This window comes from Barbus barbus (assembly GCF_936440315.1).
Source record: "Barbus barbus genome assembly, chromosome: 2".
Taxonomy (NCBI): domain Eukaryota; kingdom Metazoa; phylum Chordata; class Actinopteri; order Cypriniformes; family Cyprinidae; genus Barbus; species Barbus barbus.
This window is the reverse complement of record NC_136730.1, coordinates 8481253-8496653: the sequence shown is the minus strand read 5'-3', so window position 1 is coordinate 8496653 and position 15401 is coordinate 8481253. Positions and strand designations below refer to the sequence as shown.

Here is a 15401-nt window from a genome sequence, read left to right as displayed (position 1 = left end):
ACAGAGTGCTGTGCAGGTGCAATACGAATACTGTAGTAAACATGGTATTAGCATGCTACATTCATACCTTAATGTTAATGATATTTGTAGTGATATTTGGGTTGATTTTATTTTATTTATTTATTTTTGACAAGCCTTATTCAGCAAGGATGCATTCAATTGATCAAAAGTAACAGTAAAGACATGTATCATGTTAAAATATTTTTATTATTTCAAATAAAGGCTGCTATTTAGAATTTTCAATTTATCAATGAATCCTGGAAAATGAAGCAATTTCCACCAAAATACAGCACAGCTCATTTAATTTAATAAAAATAATTATAGCCTAGTAGTAAATGTTTCTTGGGCAAAAAAATCAGGAATTAGAATAATTTTTGAAGAACCACATGGCATTGAAGATTTGTAAATATTCTGCTGTTTTAAAAAAATAAAAAAAATATTTTAAATTGTAATAATACTTCATAATATTATTTTACTATATGTCTTTTGTAGTGGACAGGTCCTTAAGGAACTTTCTATAAAATCAATATTAATACTGTGTCTATATTATTACATTCATGAATATTGTGTGCGTTCCTATTAGTGCTGTCAAACAATTAATTGCGATTAATTGCATACAAAATAAAAGTTTTTGTTTACATATGTGTGTGTATGGTGTATATTTATTATGTATATATAAAGACACACACATACAGCATATATTTTGAAAATATTTACATGTACATATTTATATAAATTATATAATATATAAATATATTTAATACATAATATAAATGCATGTGTGTGTGTTTATATATATATATATATATATATATACACACACATAATAAATATAAACAGTACACACACATATAATACATAAACAAAAACTTTTATTTTGGATGCGATTAATCGTTTGACAGCACTAGCTCCTATAAACAATAATGTTGTCATATTTTTCATTCCTATTTTACTGTCGCTGTCACCAATTTCTAATGAAACTAGAGCTAGGAGACATTTTCCCTAACCCAAGAATGAACAATAAACTGTATAGCTACTGTATATAAACCACGCATTCAATACTTCATTGATTCTTAGAAAAACAGTGCTTTTATTTCTGATATAGTGTGAAAAAATAATTACGTAACATTTTTAAAAAATATTGGAAAAAATCAAAGGGAAATTTAAAAAAAAAAAAATCAATAACTTTTGTTGTACATCTGTCAAACATTTTTTTCAGCTACCAAGAACAGTACAGTAAGGTCAACGTTTATTTTCTAAGACACAATTATACAGGATACACTCCTACCAGCAGAAGAAAAGTATTGGAGCAGGAACGTGAGAGAACTAAATGAACGGATTACATAAAGATTTTCATATACTCGCACTCGCGCTCAATCGCACACACAAAAACACACATACCGTCATCTGCACGCACTCCTCTGGCCTTAAGCCAGTTTATAAAGTGAGGGAATATAAAAGTCATGTTTTCCTAAGGCCACTCTTTATTTTGTTCACTCCTTCATAAATTCCTTCTTCTTCTCGCCTTCATGGAGCTTCAAGTTCTTAGATGGGATGGGGAATGCAAATACTGTCCAGTGGGTCACATGTCCCACAAGATATTCCCCAGCCATCAATATACAGGATGAGAGATTTGCAGCTCAAGCAGGTTCATCAAGATGTTTCTGGATCCTCCTCCTTGGTATCGTACTGGCTCCAACCAAGCTACTCATCATCCTCTTTGTACTGTACCGAGTCAGAAAGTACCATCGCTGTGGTGTTTGTCAACCTTCTTCACGCAATTGAAAACATAACAATACTGCATTTAAAGAGTGCATCACATTGGATGATGTAAAATAATACTTGAAGTCAGAATTACACATGGGAAAGTATTTACAAGGCTCGTTCGAAATGTGAACGAAGACGAAAACTAGTCGCAGAGACACTGTTCAGAGGGATTGTCTTCATCCTCATCTTTCTCCTTTGTCATCATTGCTTTGATAATGGCATCCTTCAAAACCCATTGAAGACAGTTCATAGCCAAAGACCATCTCTGGTCCCCGTAAGGTATTTTTTTTCGAAATCGGAGGAAAATACTTCAAGTCGTTTGGCACAAATATCAGGTGTGTTTGTGTGAATAAGTGAGTGAAAGACTTTCCGATCTCAAACTTCACATGAAAGTCCTACTAGTGTTTCGCTCCTCTGGGGCGCGAGACGTTAAAAACCACTCTAGACCTTTGACCTTTAATTAGTTCCAATTTGATCTTTAAGACGAATGTGATAGCAGCCTGATCTTAGATCAGTAAAGGTGAGTTTGGATACCTAAGGCTGGATCAGTTTAAGACCTTCTCTGCTGTTCCCAACCCTCGAGAAAAAAAAAAAGAAGAAGAAAAACTCTAGGTCACTCGCGAACGAATAAATTCTCAAACAACGATAACAAACAAATCTGCATATTTTCTTGTTCGTTGAGGTGAATATCACCCAAATAAAGACTGATACTCTAACGTTGAACCTTTGGTCCAGAATCACTTACAGAAATATGATAAAAAAAGATTTTCGGTAATATTCGAAACATAGAGAGAGAACGCTCTAGCCTAGTGTGCAAATGAGAGATTACATATCGATTATGAGGGTAATCTAAGCTAGAATACTGGAATGCAGTGCAAACAATGACCCCACTACAAAAGCACCATGGAAAAGAGTGGGGCATTCCTGTATATGAATATTTATAGAGATTTATATATATATTCAATGGTTCTGAACTATTTGTAGGATAGTGAACTAAATGGCTGTCGCTGACCATGTCTAAAAACAGTTAAATGGCTTCCTCAACTTGTCTCCGTCATAATGTTGAAATTTAAAGGGTAATGTGTTTTATTGCAAATGCCAAAAAGTGCTTTTTTTAAATCGAGTTGGACCTTTCAGCACAAATACAGCTGCTCTGCTCATGGATTAGCGTAACGCCAGCTGGTCGCTGTACTGGAAGGCTAGTAACCTGTTGAAGGAGGTAGTTTAGCAAGCTGGATAGCCAGGTAGATGCTGATTTACACACAAAATAATAAAGAATCATCTAGTCTCAAAACACGTTGCTTTGGTCATCAAGAGTATTGTACGAGTATTGTGTGCTCTTCATTTCCTTTGTCAAATGCAGACCTTCATTTGAGAATGAATGGAAAAATAAAGATATTTCGATATTTTGTGGCATAGGTAACCGTGTACAGTGGGGTCTAAAAGCTTTCTTTTCTAATATTCTAATGTTTAATAATTTTCTAATATATTGGCTAATTTTTTCAGTTGTTTGTGAATTACCGGATAAAAAAAATGCTACCTTATACATTATCTATGTTTTTAAGGCAGCAGGAACCCTGGTTTTCCCATGTTTAGTACACTCTAAAAAAATGCTGGGTTAAATACAACCCAGTGCTGGGTAAATATTGGACAGAACACATGATGCTGGGTTGTTTTCAAACAAACAGTTGGCTTAAATGTTTAACCCAACCTTCTGGGCATCTTGAGATCCCTTGGAAGTCCCCTGGTTGAGAACCATTGCTTTCATGGATTTAAATTTGGTAAACAGATTATTATTATATTTAAACGCAACATACAGAATGCAACAGTTTGTCCAGAACATCTCCAGAATTTTCAACAGATGGTCCATGTAATCCAGTATGATTTAAGGACGTTTCAAAGAGCATCTTGGGCTTTAATGAAAGCCAGAAAATCTTTTGTAAAAAGTTCTTCTCATAATCAAAATTTACTTTTGATTAGTGACCTAGTCATTTAGCTTTTCCTGGTTTACATTTTTTTAATCAATTTAAAAATATATATTTAAATAATAAAAAAAAAAAATTCTTTTGGTGGTCTCAGACTTTTGGACCCCACTGTACATTGTGCAATTTGTCATTAAATGCTGTTTAAAATAAGGAGAGAAGTTGAAGAAGCCATTGAAGAGAATTCATACATGCACTGTACCTCACATGACCATCTCTGTCAGAGTCCACTGTTAAACAGACTATAAGCCTATAAGAGGCACCCTTCATTTCTCAGGAATTACCTTTGTGATCATGCTTATTAAAAGCATTCAGGATTTAGTGAACGGTATAAAGATCTTAGATCTTTTCTAGACACCAGTCTTTCTTGATTGTGACTTTCGCTTTCAGCTCCTGGAGCTGAGAAATAAACGCCAAGACGCTCCTGCCCTGCCTCCCGCTCTCATTTCTCGGCCTCCGTTTCACCCTCCGTCTTTATCTCCGTTTCATTCATTATTTCCGTCCTGTGTATCTGTGTGAGTGTGTGTACTTATATGGCCGATATCGCCGTAACTTATATTACGTACACGTGACGCTTCTCTTTTACACATGTGTCTGCATCCTCTGTGTGTGTCGGTGGGAATAATCGGAATGCTGGGAGGTGTAGGAGAACCGTGTGGAGCTGCCATATTTCCCAAGTCCAGTCTCTGGGGTTCCGGTTCCGCCTCCTGCGCCGACACTTGGCCCAACTCCGTACATCTCATACGCCGGCCCGCCTTCTAACGGGGCGAGGCTAGGCGGTCCAAAACCCATCCGAAATGTCGGATAGTGCGGGTAGCCATAATTTTCGTATCCGAGCTGAGCGGTAGAGTCCAAGAGGCTGCATTCAGCGGTGAAGTCGCTAGTCTGTGGGCCAGAACTGGGCGGAGGCTGCTGGGACTGTCCGGCACGGGTGAACGTGTTGAATTGGGCGTAGCTGTTGTGCGAGAGTCTAGAGGGAGGGCGAGGGTCGTAGCAGCCCGCTCGTGACCCCGGAGCCAAGCTGCTCGGTGTACCCGGACCTGCCGTAGCTCCGGGAGCTCCTGAGCTACTGCTCACAACGGCTGCAGCGCCCCCTGGCTGTCCGGAGGTACGATAGTCTGAGTAGTGCATGGATCGGGAAGCGGGGCGTCCCTCATCATGGGTGGAAGCTCGCACGTTGTAGTAGCCATTTGTCGGGTCCTGCAAAAGACAACAGGCATGTTCAGTGTAGCTGTTATATGTGAACACTTGATTTTAAGTACATTTTGCATATTTGAAATTCTCTTTAACAAGGCAAAAACATGCATTGTGGTAATACTGTTGGTGTTTTATGAGAAACACTACATTCTAGAGGTAGGACTAAAGATGCATTAAATTTATCAAAAGTGACAAAGACTTTTACATTGTTACAAATTGTTTCACTTAAATGCTGTTCTTTTGAATTCTCTATTCTTCAAAGAATCCAGAAAAAACGTATCACAGCTTTCACACAAATATTAAGTAGCACATGTGGTTTAAAAAATTATAGTAATGATACTTGAGCACCAAATCAGCATTATAAGAATGGTTTCTGAAGTATCATGTGACACTGAAGACAGGTAGAGTAATAATGTAGAATGTAGTTGGAAATATGTTTCCCATTCATTTTCTCCATAAGGATTTAAAAAAATTCTTCAATAAAGAGTTTTAAGCTATGAACCAATCCTAACAAGCCAGTTGAATGAAGTAACACTGCAACTAGGGATGTAACGGTATGAAAATTTCTAATCACGATTATAGTGACCAAAATTATCACGGTTATCAGTATTATCACGGTATTGTTAAAATGTGCTGGAGATGTTCAAAAAGTACCGAAACATAAATCACTTCAAGTTTCATACTTAAAAATCAACAAACAGCAAATAAAATGACTTTTTGTTTGCATAATCACTAAAACAATAACATTACCAGTGAGGTCTGGATTTTAAATGACAATTTGACTGACAACAGTTTAATAGCATGTTCAAATAAATAATGTAAATGTTCAAATAAAGCTTTGAAAAAGTTTAACATAAAGGTAGACCACACATTTCAGCCTTTAAAGAAAAGGGTTAAATTAAAATGATAATTAATAAATGATTATATGTATTTTATCTGCTCCATAAATAATTCTATATAGCATATCTGAATTGTTTAAGTTAAGTTTAAACAGTAAGTTTGTTTTTCATCAACCGGTTAAAATTTACAGCAGGTCATGCAAATTTGGTCAATTTTTTGGCCAGACAGAAACTGCACACAGGCTGAATGTAAATAAGTGTCTGTAAATCCACTCTCTGGCAGCAGGTGGCGCTTTATACGGAAAAGCTGAATTACAGCTGATTCCTGTGAACTCCGCGAACACTTCCTTTAGGTATTACATGGAGCTAAGATGAGAACAAAATGCCATCAAATCGTTTCTGAAGACAGTCCGAACCTTCAGAGGTACATTCATATAATTAATTCATTGATATATTAATTTGTATAATTCCCTTAGCACTCTTTTAAAACCTCCCAGCTTTTCCGCCCTATTTTCACTCAGAACGAAACTACTGTGCTGCCGTGCGCTCGTGACACTGTTACTGAAAACTCTGCTTTATGCTGAACAGTATTTATTTATCGCGAGTTGTTTAAATCACGGTAATCGAATACGGTTTTAATGATAATTAAAATATGAAACGGTAATACTAACCGCGGGGAATTTTATCATGATTTATCGTCAAACCGGTAATCGTTACATCCCTAACTGCAACTGCAAGCTTAAATTTGAAATGAAAAGCATTTGAAAATCAGGGAAAAAGACTTTCTTGACTGCAATAAAATAATTTATTAACTTTATTGTGGAATGAACTAATTATACGAATCATTGCAAATTGCAAATACCTGATTTTACTGTACATTATTAATTAACCGAACTAACTGTACACTACATTATATACTTTTTATTATAACTATAACATACCATATATTTAAATTTTATAGCAAAATAGTCATACAGAAATTAGAGAACTGATTATTATCTATTATACTCTGAATGGCGGGTTAAAGACAAGTCGACAAATTAGCATGTTTTATTACAAAATGAAGATAAAAATCGCACTTATGGATTCTACAGCAGCATATCCCAACCAAAAACAATCTTGGACCTAATGCTTGGTCTTTTAAAAAGGTTAATAGGATGTGGCTAATTTTCTACAGAGAAATGAGTAGGATTTTTACACATGGGACCCGACTGTTGAGGTCTCCATGCTTTAGTAAAACAAAGTACAGGTCATATATCACATACAGTATCTCACAGAAGTGAGTACACCCCTCACATTTTTGTAAATATTTTATTATATCTTTTCATGAGACAACACTGAAGAAATGACACTTTGCTACAATGTAAAGTAGTGAGTGTACAGCTTGTATAACAGTGAACATTTGCTGTCCCCTCAAAATAACTCAACACACAGCCATTGATGTCTAAACCGCTGGCCACAAAAGTGAGTACACCCCTAAGTGAAAATGTCCAAATTGGGCCCAATTATCCATTTTCTCTCCCCGGTGTCATGTGACTCGTTAGTGTTACAAGGTCTCAGGTGTGAATGGGGAGCAGGTGTGTTAAATTTGGTGTTATCGCTCTCACTCTCTCATACTGGTCACTGGAAGTTCAACATGGCACCTCATGGCAAAGAACTCTCTGAGGCTCTGAAAAAAAAGAATTGTTGCTCTACATAAAGATGGCGTAGGCTGTAAGAAGATTGCCAAGACCCTGAAACTGAGCTGCAGCACGGTGGTCAAGACCATACAGCGGTTTAACAGGACAGGTTCCACTCAGAACAGGCCTCGGAACGTGCTCAGCGTCATATCCAGAGGTTGTGTTTGGGAAATAGACGTATGAGTGCTGCAGAGGTTGAAGGGGTGGGGGGTCAGCCTGTCAGTGCTCAGACCATACGCCGCACACTGCATCAAATTGGTCTGCATGGCTGTCGTCCCAGAAGGAAGACTCTTCTAAGGATGATGCACAAGAAAGCCCGCAAACAGTTTGCTGAAGACAAGCAGACTAAGGACATGGATTACTGGAACCATGTCCTGTGGTCTGATGAGACCAAGATAAACTTATTTGGTTCAGATGGTGTCAAGCGTGTGTGGCGGCAACCAGGTGAGGAGTACAAAGACAAGTGTGTCTTGCCTACAGTCAAGCATGGTGGTGGGAGTGTCATGGTCTGGGGCTGCATGAGTGCTGACGGCACTGGGGAGCTACAGTTCATTGAGTAGCTACAGTTCATTGAGTAGCCATGAATGCCAACATGTACTGTGACATACTGAAGCAGAGACTGGGCCGCAGGGCAGTATTCCAACATGACCCCAAACCCACCTCCAAGACGACCACTGCCTTGCTAAAGAAGCTGAGGGTAAAGGTGATGGACTGGCCAAGCATGTCTTCAGACCTAACCCCTATTGAGCATCTGTGGGGCATCCTCAAATGGAAGGTGGAGGAGCGCAAGGTCTCTAACATCCACCAGCTCTGTGATGTTGTCCAGTGGCAACCTGTGAAGCTCTGGTAAACTCCATGCCCAAGAGGGTTAAGGCAGTGCTGGAAAATAATGGTGACCACACAAAATATTGACACTTTGGGCCCAATTTGGACATTTTCACTTAGGGGTGTACTCACTTTTGTGGCCAGCGGTTTAGACATCAATGGCTGTGTTGAGTTATTTTGAGGGGACAGCAAATGTACACTGTTATACAAGCTGTACACTCACTACTTTACATTGTAACAAAGTGTAATTTCTTCAGTGTTGTCGTATGAAAAGATATAATAAAATATTTACAAAAATGTGAGGGGTGTACTCACTTCTGTGAGATACTGTATATTAGTATGTGCAGAAGTATCGGTGTGTCTGTTCACCTTGAGCTCGTAGTCCTGGCGCGTGTCCAGCGTGTCACTGCGTAACTCCTGTTTGAGGTCAATGTCATCTTTAAAAGGCTGGGAGGAGGGAGAGAGGGTCACAGAAGGTAAAAACTAAATCATAAACGACAAGAGAGCAACCAAGAGGGGGAGAGAGATGCAACGTAAGAGGGGAGGAAAACCAACAAGAGATAAGAGGAGGAGAAGAGAAGAAGGATATAAAGGAAGAGAGGGAGGTTGAGAGAGAAAAATTATTAATTTTACAGCTTTGGAAATTTTATTTAAGAGGAAATACATTGGAGGAAGATGATTAGTAATTAATTTTTTGTAAAAGATAGAAGTGTCTTTGTTATGTGTTAGGCAAGTTTAGGAAATTTAGTATCGGTTATTATATACTGAATGCAACAAGTGTTTTATTAGGGACAATTTGTTCACAGATCAAATCTTTTGGTCGATAATTGTACATTTCAGTGTTATCAATTAATTAGTGTCAATGTTAATAATAAAAAAGTGCATTTCAGTGCTGTTGTATCATCTTCAGAAGATTCACAAGATTCACAAGACAAGGCACAAACACCACTGACAAAAGACACAACATTACATCAAGACACTTTTTACTTAATCTTAGCACAGTAATATTAATAATAAAAAAATATAAATTTAATTAATAATATAAATTATGTAAACCCCCCCCCCCCCCCACTACATTGAACAAAACAGTCCAGAATACATTATTAATAATAATACTGTTGACAAAACTTAGCTACCAAAAGTTCACAAGTTTTTTTAATGCAACATGGAATAATTAAAAAAAAGTTTGTTTTCAGGATCAGTAATATCTTATTTGAAATAATTCAACTATGATGTTTCAAAAGCTTCAAGCCTCAAAGTCCCTCTACATCCTTCAGTTGCTATTGTGTGTTGACAAAATTACTCACAGAGTACATGGCCTTCACCATGCGTGTTGCAGTGGAGACGCTCCCCGAGTCTTCCTCCAGACTGTGGGTCTCTTTGTTTATGGTCTCTACCTTGATATCTGGCTTGCCGAGCGTGACCCCTCGACGACCTGGAAAGTAAACATCCCAGTAAACATCTGATTCATCACCACTCTGAGCATGCTTTTTGAAGTGTTTGTGGCTATTATTGATGTTCGTAAATATGGCTAAATATGCCCTTGGGTTTTGTGTGCATTTAGAGACACTTTTACTTCTACACTCTCAAAGACGAAATTTGCATGTCGCTGTTTGAAAGACTCACTACTTCAGATTATTTAGATGTTTAGACAGACAGAGAAATTATTATAATGATATGAAATGCATAAAACGATATTTCTAATAATATAATGAAATAATTTACATTACAGTACAAAAGTTTGGAGTCAGGAAATGTTTTCTTTTCTTAAGTTTTATTCAGGAAGGAAGCATTAAATTGATCAAAAGTAACTGTCAACAATGACTGAAAAAAAAATTATCATGGGTTCTACAAAATATATTTATGTGTTCAACGTTATTTATATTAAGACATGTTTTTTGAGCTCTAAATAATATTAGAATGACTTCTGAACAGTCATGTGCATCTGAAGACTGGAGTAATGACTGCTGAAAATTTAAGTAAACAACATTTTAAAATAAATTAAAATAGAAAAAAAAATTTTTAATTGTAATATTTCACAATATTACTATTTTTGATGAGCATAAGCGACTTCTTTCAAAAACTTTTTAAGCAATTTTACTGACCTCAACCTGGTGCTCTATAATTAATATTTTTTTAAATAATATTTAGAATTAATTTAATTATAATATTGTAATATTTAATTATCAAATATAATATTTTAATTATAATATTAATAATAATAATAATTGTGAAAAAATTCAGAAGAAAAAAAACTGATTGCCATTTGTAGATTTGTATCAGTGGTCTTTGATAACTTACTTCCTTTGCGTTGCCGATACAAAAACAGCACTAATGCTAGCAAACACAGGATAAGCAGAATCGAACAGCCGACGGTGCCTCCTGCAATGATCCCCACTGGCACTATTTCTTTGCCAATGAAAAAGACAAAGAGAAAGATTAGCACCACAATGCATTTTTAATTTTTAGTCTTTTGTTGATGGCCTTTTGCCTTTAATAATTAGGACAGAAAAGGAGAGACAGAAAGAGGAAAGGAGCAGACCAGACTCATTAACCATTGCGCGGTGGCTTTAATATACCAGTATAACTGTACTCACATAGTGTATATTAAATAGAGAGAGCACTCCTAACCTGAGTTGACGTGACCTGAAGCAGATTTAGGAGATTCCATTCAAGCTATTTATTATTGAAGACTGTGCTCTTTTACTTCAGTAGAGCACTCTACTGTAACTGTACTCTAAAGACGATGCAGTATACAGTGAATTTTTGAAGACATGAACTGTACAAAGTTTCATGACTAATGGACTAAACTGTACTTTATATATAAAACGCTTTCTTTGTTTGATGCCAGATTGACCAGACAAATTATTTCAAGATCACAAATTCAATACAACTGAAAATCACACGAGATTGAGAAGTATCATATGTGTGCATATGCATGCACATATCCTCACCGGTCTCTTCAAGTGTGATGATCATGGTCCCAGATCCGAATGAATTCCATGCGGTGCAGTTGTATGTGGACTGGAAGTCTGACTCCATGACGTTGTTGATGGTGAGTGTGGACATCACCGCACCGCCCTGTGTGTTCAGTTTGCTCTGTTCCACTGTGTATCGTTCTGATAGGGTCCCTTTCTCTTTTTCCCACACATTTTCCTTCCATGCCCACACCTGGGACAAACACACAACAAACAAACACATGGTGTGAGAGACCGCTTCACATTTAAATCTCCAGTATTTGTCAGCGATGGGATGCATTTTGGGAAATCTGCAGGAAGAAATGGGCAGGTTCAGGATGACACAGATAATTATTCTCTCTCTTTATATAACTAAATAAATAATTGTACATATACTTAAATCCTCAACGTCCCAAAGAAGCTGTTTATTTGCAGAAAGTAAAAACTAGAAATACATATGGAAAATATACAACTATCTTTATTTGGATCCACAAAATGCTTCAGTCACTTATCTTCCTGGGCTCCACATGAAAATATAAAAATACACAAAAATATAAAATAATTTATAATATACGAATAATAATAAAAACATACTTTAGTGGTTTTTTTTTCATATTTCATAATGATTTCACAATTATTTAAATTACATTTTAAAATATTAAAATAGAAACCAATTATTTCAATAACTTCTACTGTATTTCTGATCAAATAAATGCAGACTTCTTTGAAAAACATTAAAAAAATTCTTTCAAATTCTTTTTGACTGTTATAATTTTGTACATATAAAATAATGAAACTTCCAAAGGAAAATCATTTATATTCTATCAAGTAATGGATGAGAAATAAAATAAATGGTATGAAATCAAACTAAAAAGAATCTGCAGTGGCAGGTCCTGCAAGAAGCAAATGGACCAAAAATAATACCGTACAGTGCAACATAATCTGTACATTTCATACAGGAGTGAAAAAAGAAATCCTTTATAAATATTTAGGATTTAAAAAGCATATTCAAGTGCATAAAATGCACCTGAACTGTATCTGCTTCGCATTGCCCGCATGAACACATATTTCACACCGGCAATGGATTAAATGGCCTTTCTGTGCTGAAACATGGGGCTGGATAATGGTGAGAAAGCACCAGTTCTTCTTTCAAAACCACTAAAACGGTTGCATTATTCATGCAGAGCTGTGAGAATATTTAAAAATGCATACCTCCACATGTTCATGGTTAGCTTCCATTTACCTCACAAACCAAGACATTTGAAAAGGCTACAGCATTAAAAGAACGACTTCTCTGTTCCCATATTTCATATTTCATAAATCTCATCCTGGAGATGCATCAGGACTGAGCTGCGTGTCATTTTAAATTAGAATCACGTGTAGTTTCAGAGAAGGGATGCGTCTGAAAGTAGCGGCATATATGCAGCAACAGCAGAACCATCTACAGCAGCAGAGAGTGTTACTTTGGATTCAGGTCTAGTTTGAGTTAGTCTTAAACTTAAAAACTCAAGAAACTGGGTTAAGGTGAGCTCATCTGGTTTCTCAGACATTTTGAAACCAGCTTTCCCGTGGGTATCCAGATGGTGAACAATAAGAAAACAGTCAAATATCAGTTATTAAAATAGTTTAGGAATCTTTATATACATTTCTGTGGAAAATAGCATTAATGTAAATGCAAGCAGTTGAAATGTAACTTACGATCTTGTCAGGAGGAGGGGTGCTGGCAATGTAACACTTGACTTCCCCTCTCTCCCCTCGAACTGCATACTGGACCGGTTCGCTTGAGATGATGGGTGGACCTGCTCAAAAAGCATCAACAACAGAAGCTACTGTATTATCAGAAAAATTGCTTAAAAACATATACTATTATGTAGCTGATATTGGTGGCTCTTAACTGGTTTTGCTTTAGGCAGTGTTATTTTAATATCACTGAGATGCTTTTTAATATTTTCAATTACTTTTTATATTTTCTGTTTCAATTTTATTATTTGTTTGTTTTATTTAAAAGTTGTTATTGCTTTGTTTTTTAATATCTATATAGTTTAGATTTCTTTGATTGAATTATTTTACTACACTGTTAAGCTAAATGTTGCCTTGAGAGTTTTTTTATATTTCATTTTATTTCGGTTCAAGTTTATATTTCAAATAACACAAGCTTTTATGGTTTTAGTTTTAGTCGGCTACAGTTTTAGTTGCTCAGTTGTATTTTTTTTTTTTTTTGACCTGGCTTTTTTGACCCAGAACTGAATTTGAATGTACAAAACAACAACCACTATACACTGAAACGTACTGATATCATACTTTCTGTTCTCATAAAAGGATGTCACACAGCCTCTCTAAGCTGCTATCTGTCTTATTTGGCTAGCTTCTACCAAATGACAGATACATTTCCACCAAATTACTGTTTGAGTATGCATGAACTTTGACATCACCAAGAAATGCGTCGTCTCTTCCCCTTTAAATCTTGGTAAGCTTATTTATTATGTTATTTTAACTAAATACAATTATACTATTAGTTGCATTTTATTATTTGCATTTAATATGCTTTCCCCCCTAGTGTCTATGACCTATTTTTTTGGATTGTGACCCAACAGTTGGGTCGATGACATTGATGGTAAAATCATCTGCTCAAATCGAACCCTTCTAAGCTTCAAAAATGAATGAAATATAGGTTTAGGTCACTGAAGACCCGAATATGTAATAATGATTGGCAAAACATCCATGCATTTAAGGGTTAACTAGTAACTTAATCAAAGCTTTATTAATCACTAAATGCAGAAGTCACAATGAGCTAAATATAGATAAATACCTTGAAAGCTGCATGGTTTTAAAAAGTGTTTTATTATTTCTTAGCACAATAAGATAAAAGAGCTGTACTGACCGTTGACAGTGAGTGTGACTTCTGTCTCGCCGACTCCGATCCTAGGCACGATGGCCTTACACACATACTGACCAGCATCTGCCTGACTAACGGACTTCAGATAGAGCTGGTTATTATTACTCAAAACCTGTGCATAAGAGAGGGAGAGAGACAGAGGGAGGGGAAAAAAGACAAAAATGCTGTAAAACATGTTCACTGTAGACATTATCTAAAAAGAATAAAATGAAACAAAGGATTGCAGCTTCAACATCAAAACACAGTTGGAAGATAAATATGGAAGAGAAGCAGAGCCAAGAAAAGAAGGACACATATGGAGAACACTCACTGAAGAGAGATAAAGTCAGAGGGAAAATGTCATAGACAAAAAAAAAAAAAAAGTAAACTGTAGAGAAAAAATGGATAGCCTATATCTTAGTAAGAGAGAGAGTTTTTCACAGCTCACCATGCTTGAACCCTTTTTTGTCCAGGTTAGTGTGAGGGGAGGATTTCCCGCCCACTTGCAATTTAAAGTGACGTCTGAGTCAACATCCACCGTTACTGGTTTAGGCTCCACAACCAGGATAGGGCCAACTGCATGAAACAGAGATTAAAAAAAAGGTCAATTTTTTGCATTTAATATGATTATTTATATGTCAACTATGATTAGTACCTCCCTATACCGACAAATTCAACAAGAGATGTAGATAGATAGATAGATAGATAGATAGATAGATAGATAGATAGATAGATAGATAGATAGATAGATAGATAGATAGATAGATAGATAGATAGATAGATAGATAGATAGATAGATAGATAGATAGATAGATAGATAGATAGATAGATAGATAGATATTGCACTATACTGACACAGTGGACAGCTTTAATTACTAGTAAATAATTACTAGGTAATCTGCTTCACATATTAATTTTCACCTTAGGATGTTCTAGACTAGGTCGCATTTCTGAAGTTAATACTCACAGTGGACATCGACGAGTATGCTGACGTTTGTGCTGCCCACAGCATTGAACACTTGGCAGGACACAGGCTCAGTGAAGAAAGAGTGATCAGCCTTGGTGACAAAAACACTCTCTCTTGCCCCCTGTATGACCACACCTCCCTTTGCCCACCTAGCAAAGCCAAAAAGAGGCAATCAGTGACGCATAAGCAGATATATGAAGAGAGACCCATGAAGCATGTACAGAAAGGAATTCAAGGGTACAACTGCCGTAACAGAAAACAACTGAAGATATATGGGGCTTAATACTACTTAAAGGACATCTTTATCTCCCTG

General features: G+C 36.3%; 1 protein-coding gene across 1 annotated transcript in view; it reads right to left on the bottom strand.

Moving 5' to 3' along the window:
• Positions 1–4331: 4331 nt before the first annotated feature.
• LOC306888224 (kin of IRRE-like protein 1) overlaps positions 4332–15401 on the bottom strand; it is a gene marked incomplete at its 3' end in the record, with an annotated part of 35589 nt that continues 24519 nt past the window's right edge. The window contains exons 7-15 of the mRNA XM_079446429.1: positions 15089–15237; positions 14570–14697; positions 14128–14254; positions 12945–13045; positions 11244–11460; positions 10591–10698; positions 9597–9724; positions 8659–8736; positions 4332–4949 (exon numbers count right to left, since the gene is read on the bottom strand). Coding sequence (XP_079302555.1) covers positions 4332–4949; positions 8659–8736; positions 9597–9724; positions 10591–10698; positions 11244–11460; positions 12945–13045; positions 14128–14254; positions 14570–14697; positions 15089–15237 — 1654 coding nt within the window. The remainder of the gene's footprint in view (positions 4950–8658; positions 8737–9596; positions 9725–10590; positions 10699–11243; positions 11461–12944; positions 13046–14127; positions 14255–14569; positions 14698–15088; positions 15238–15401) is intronic.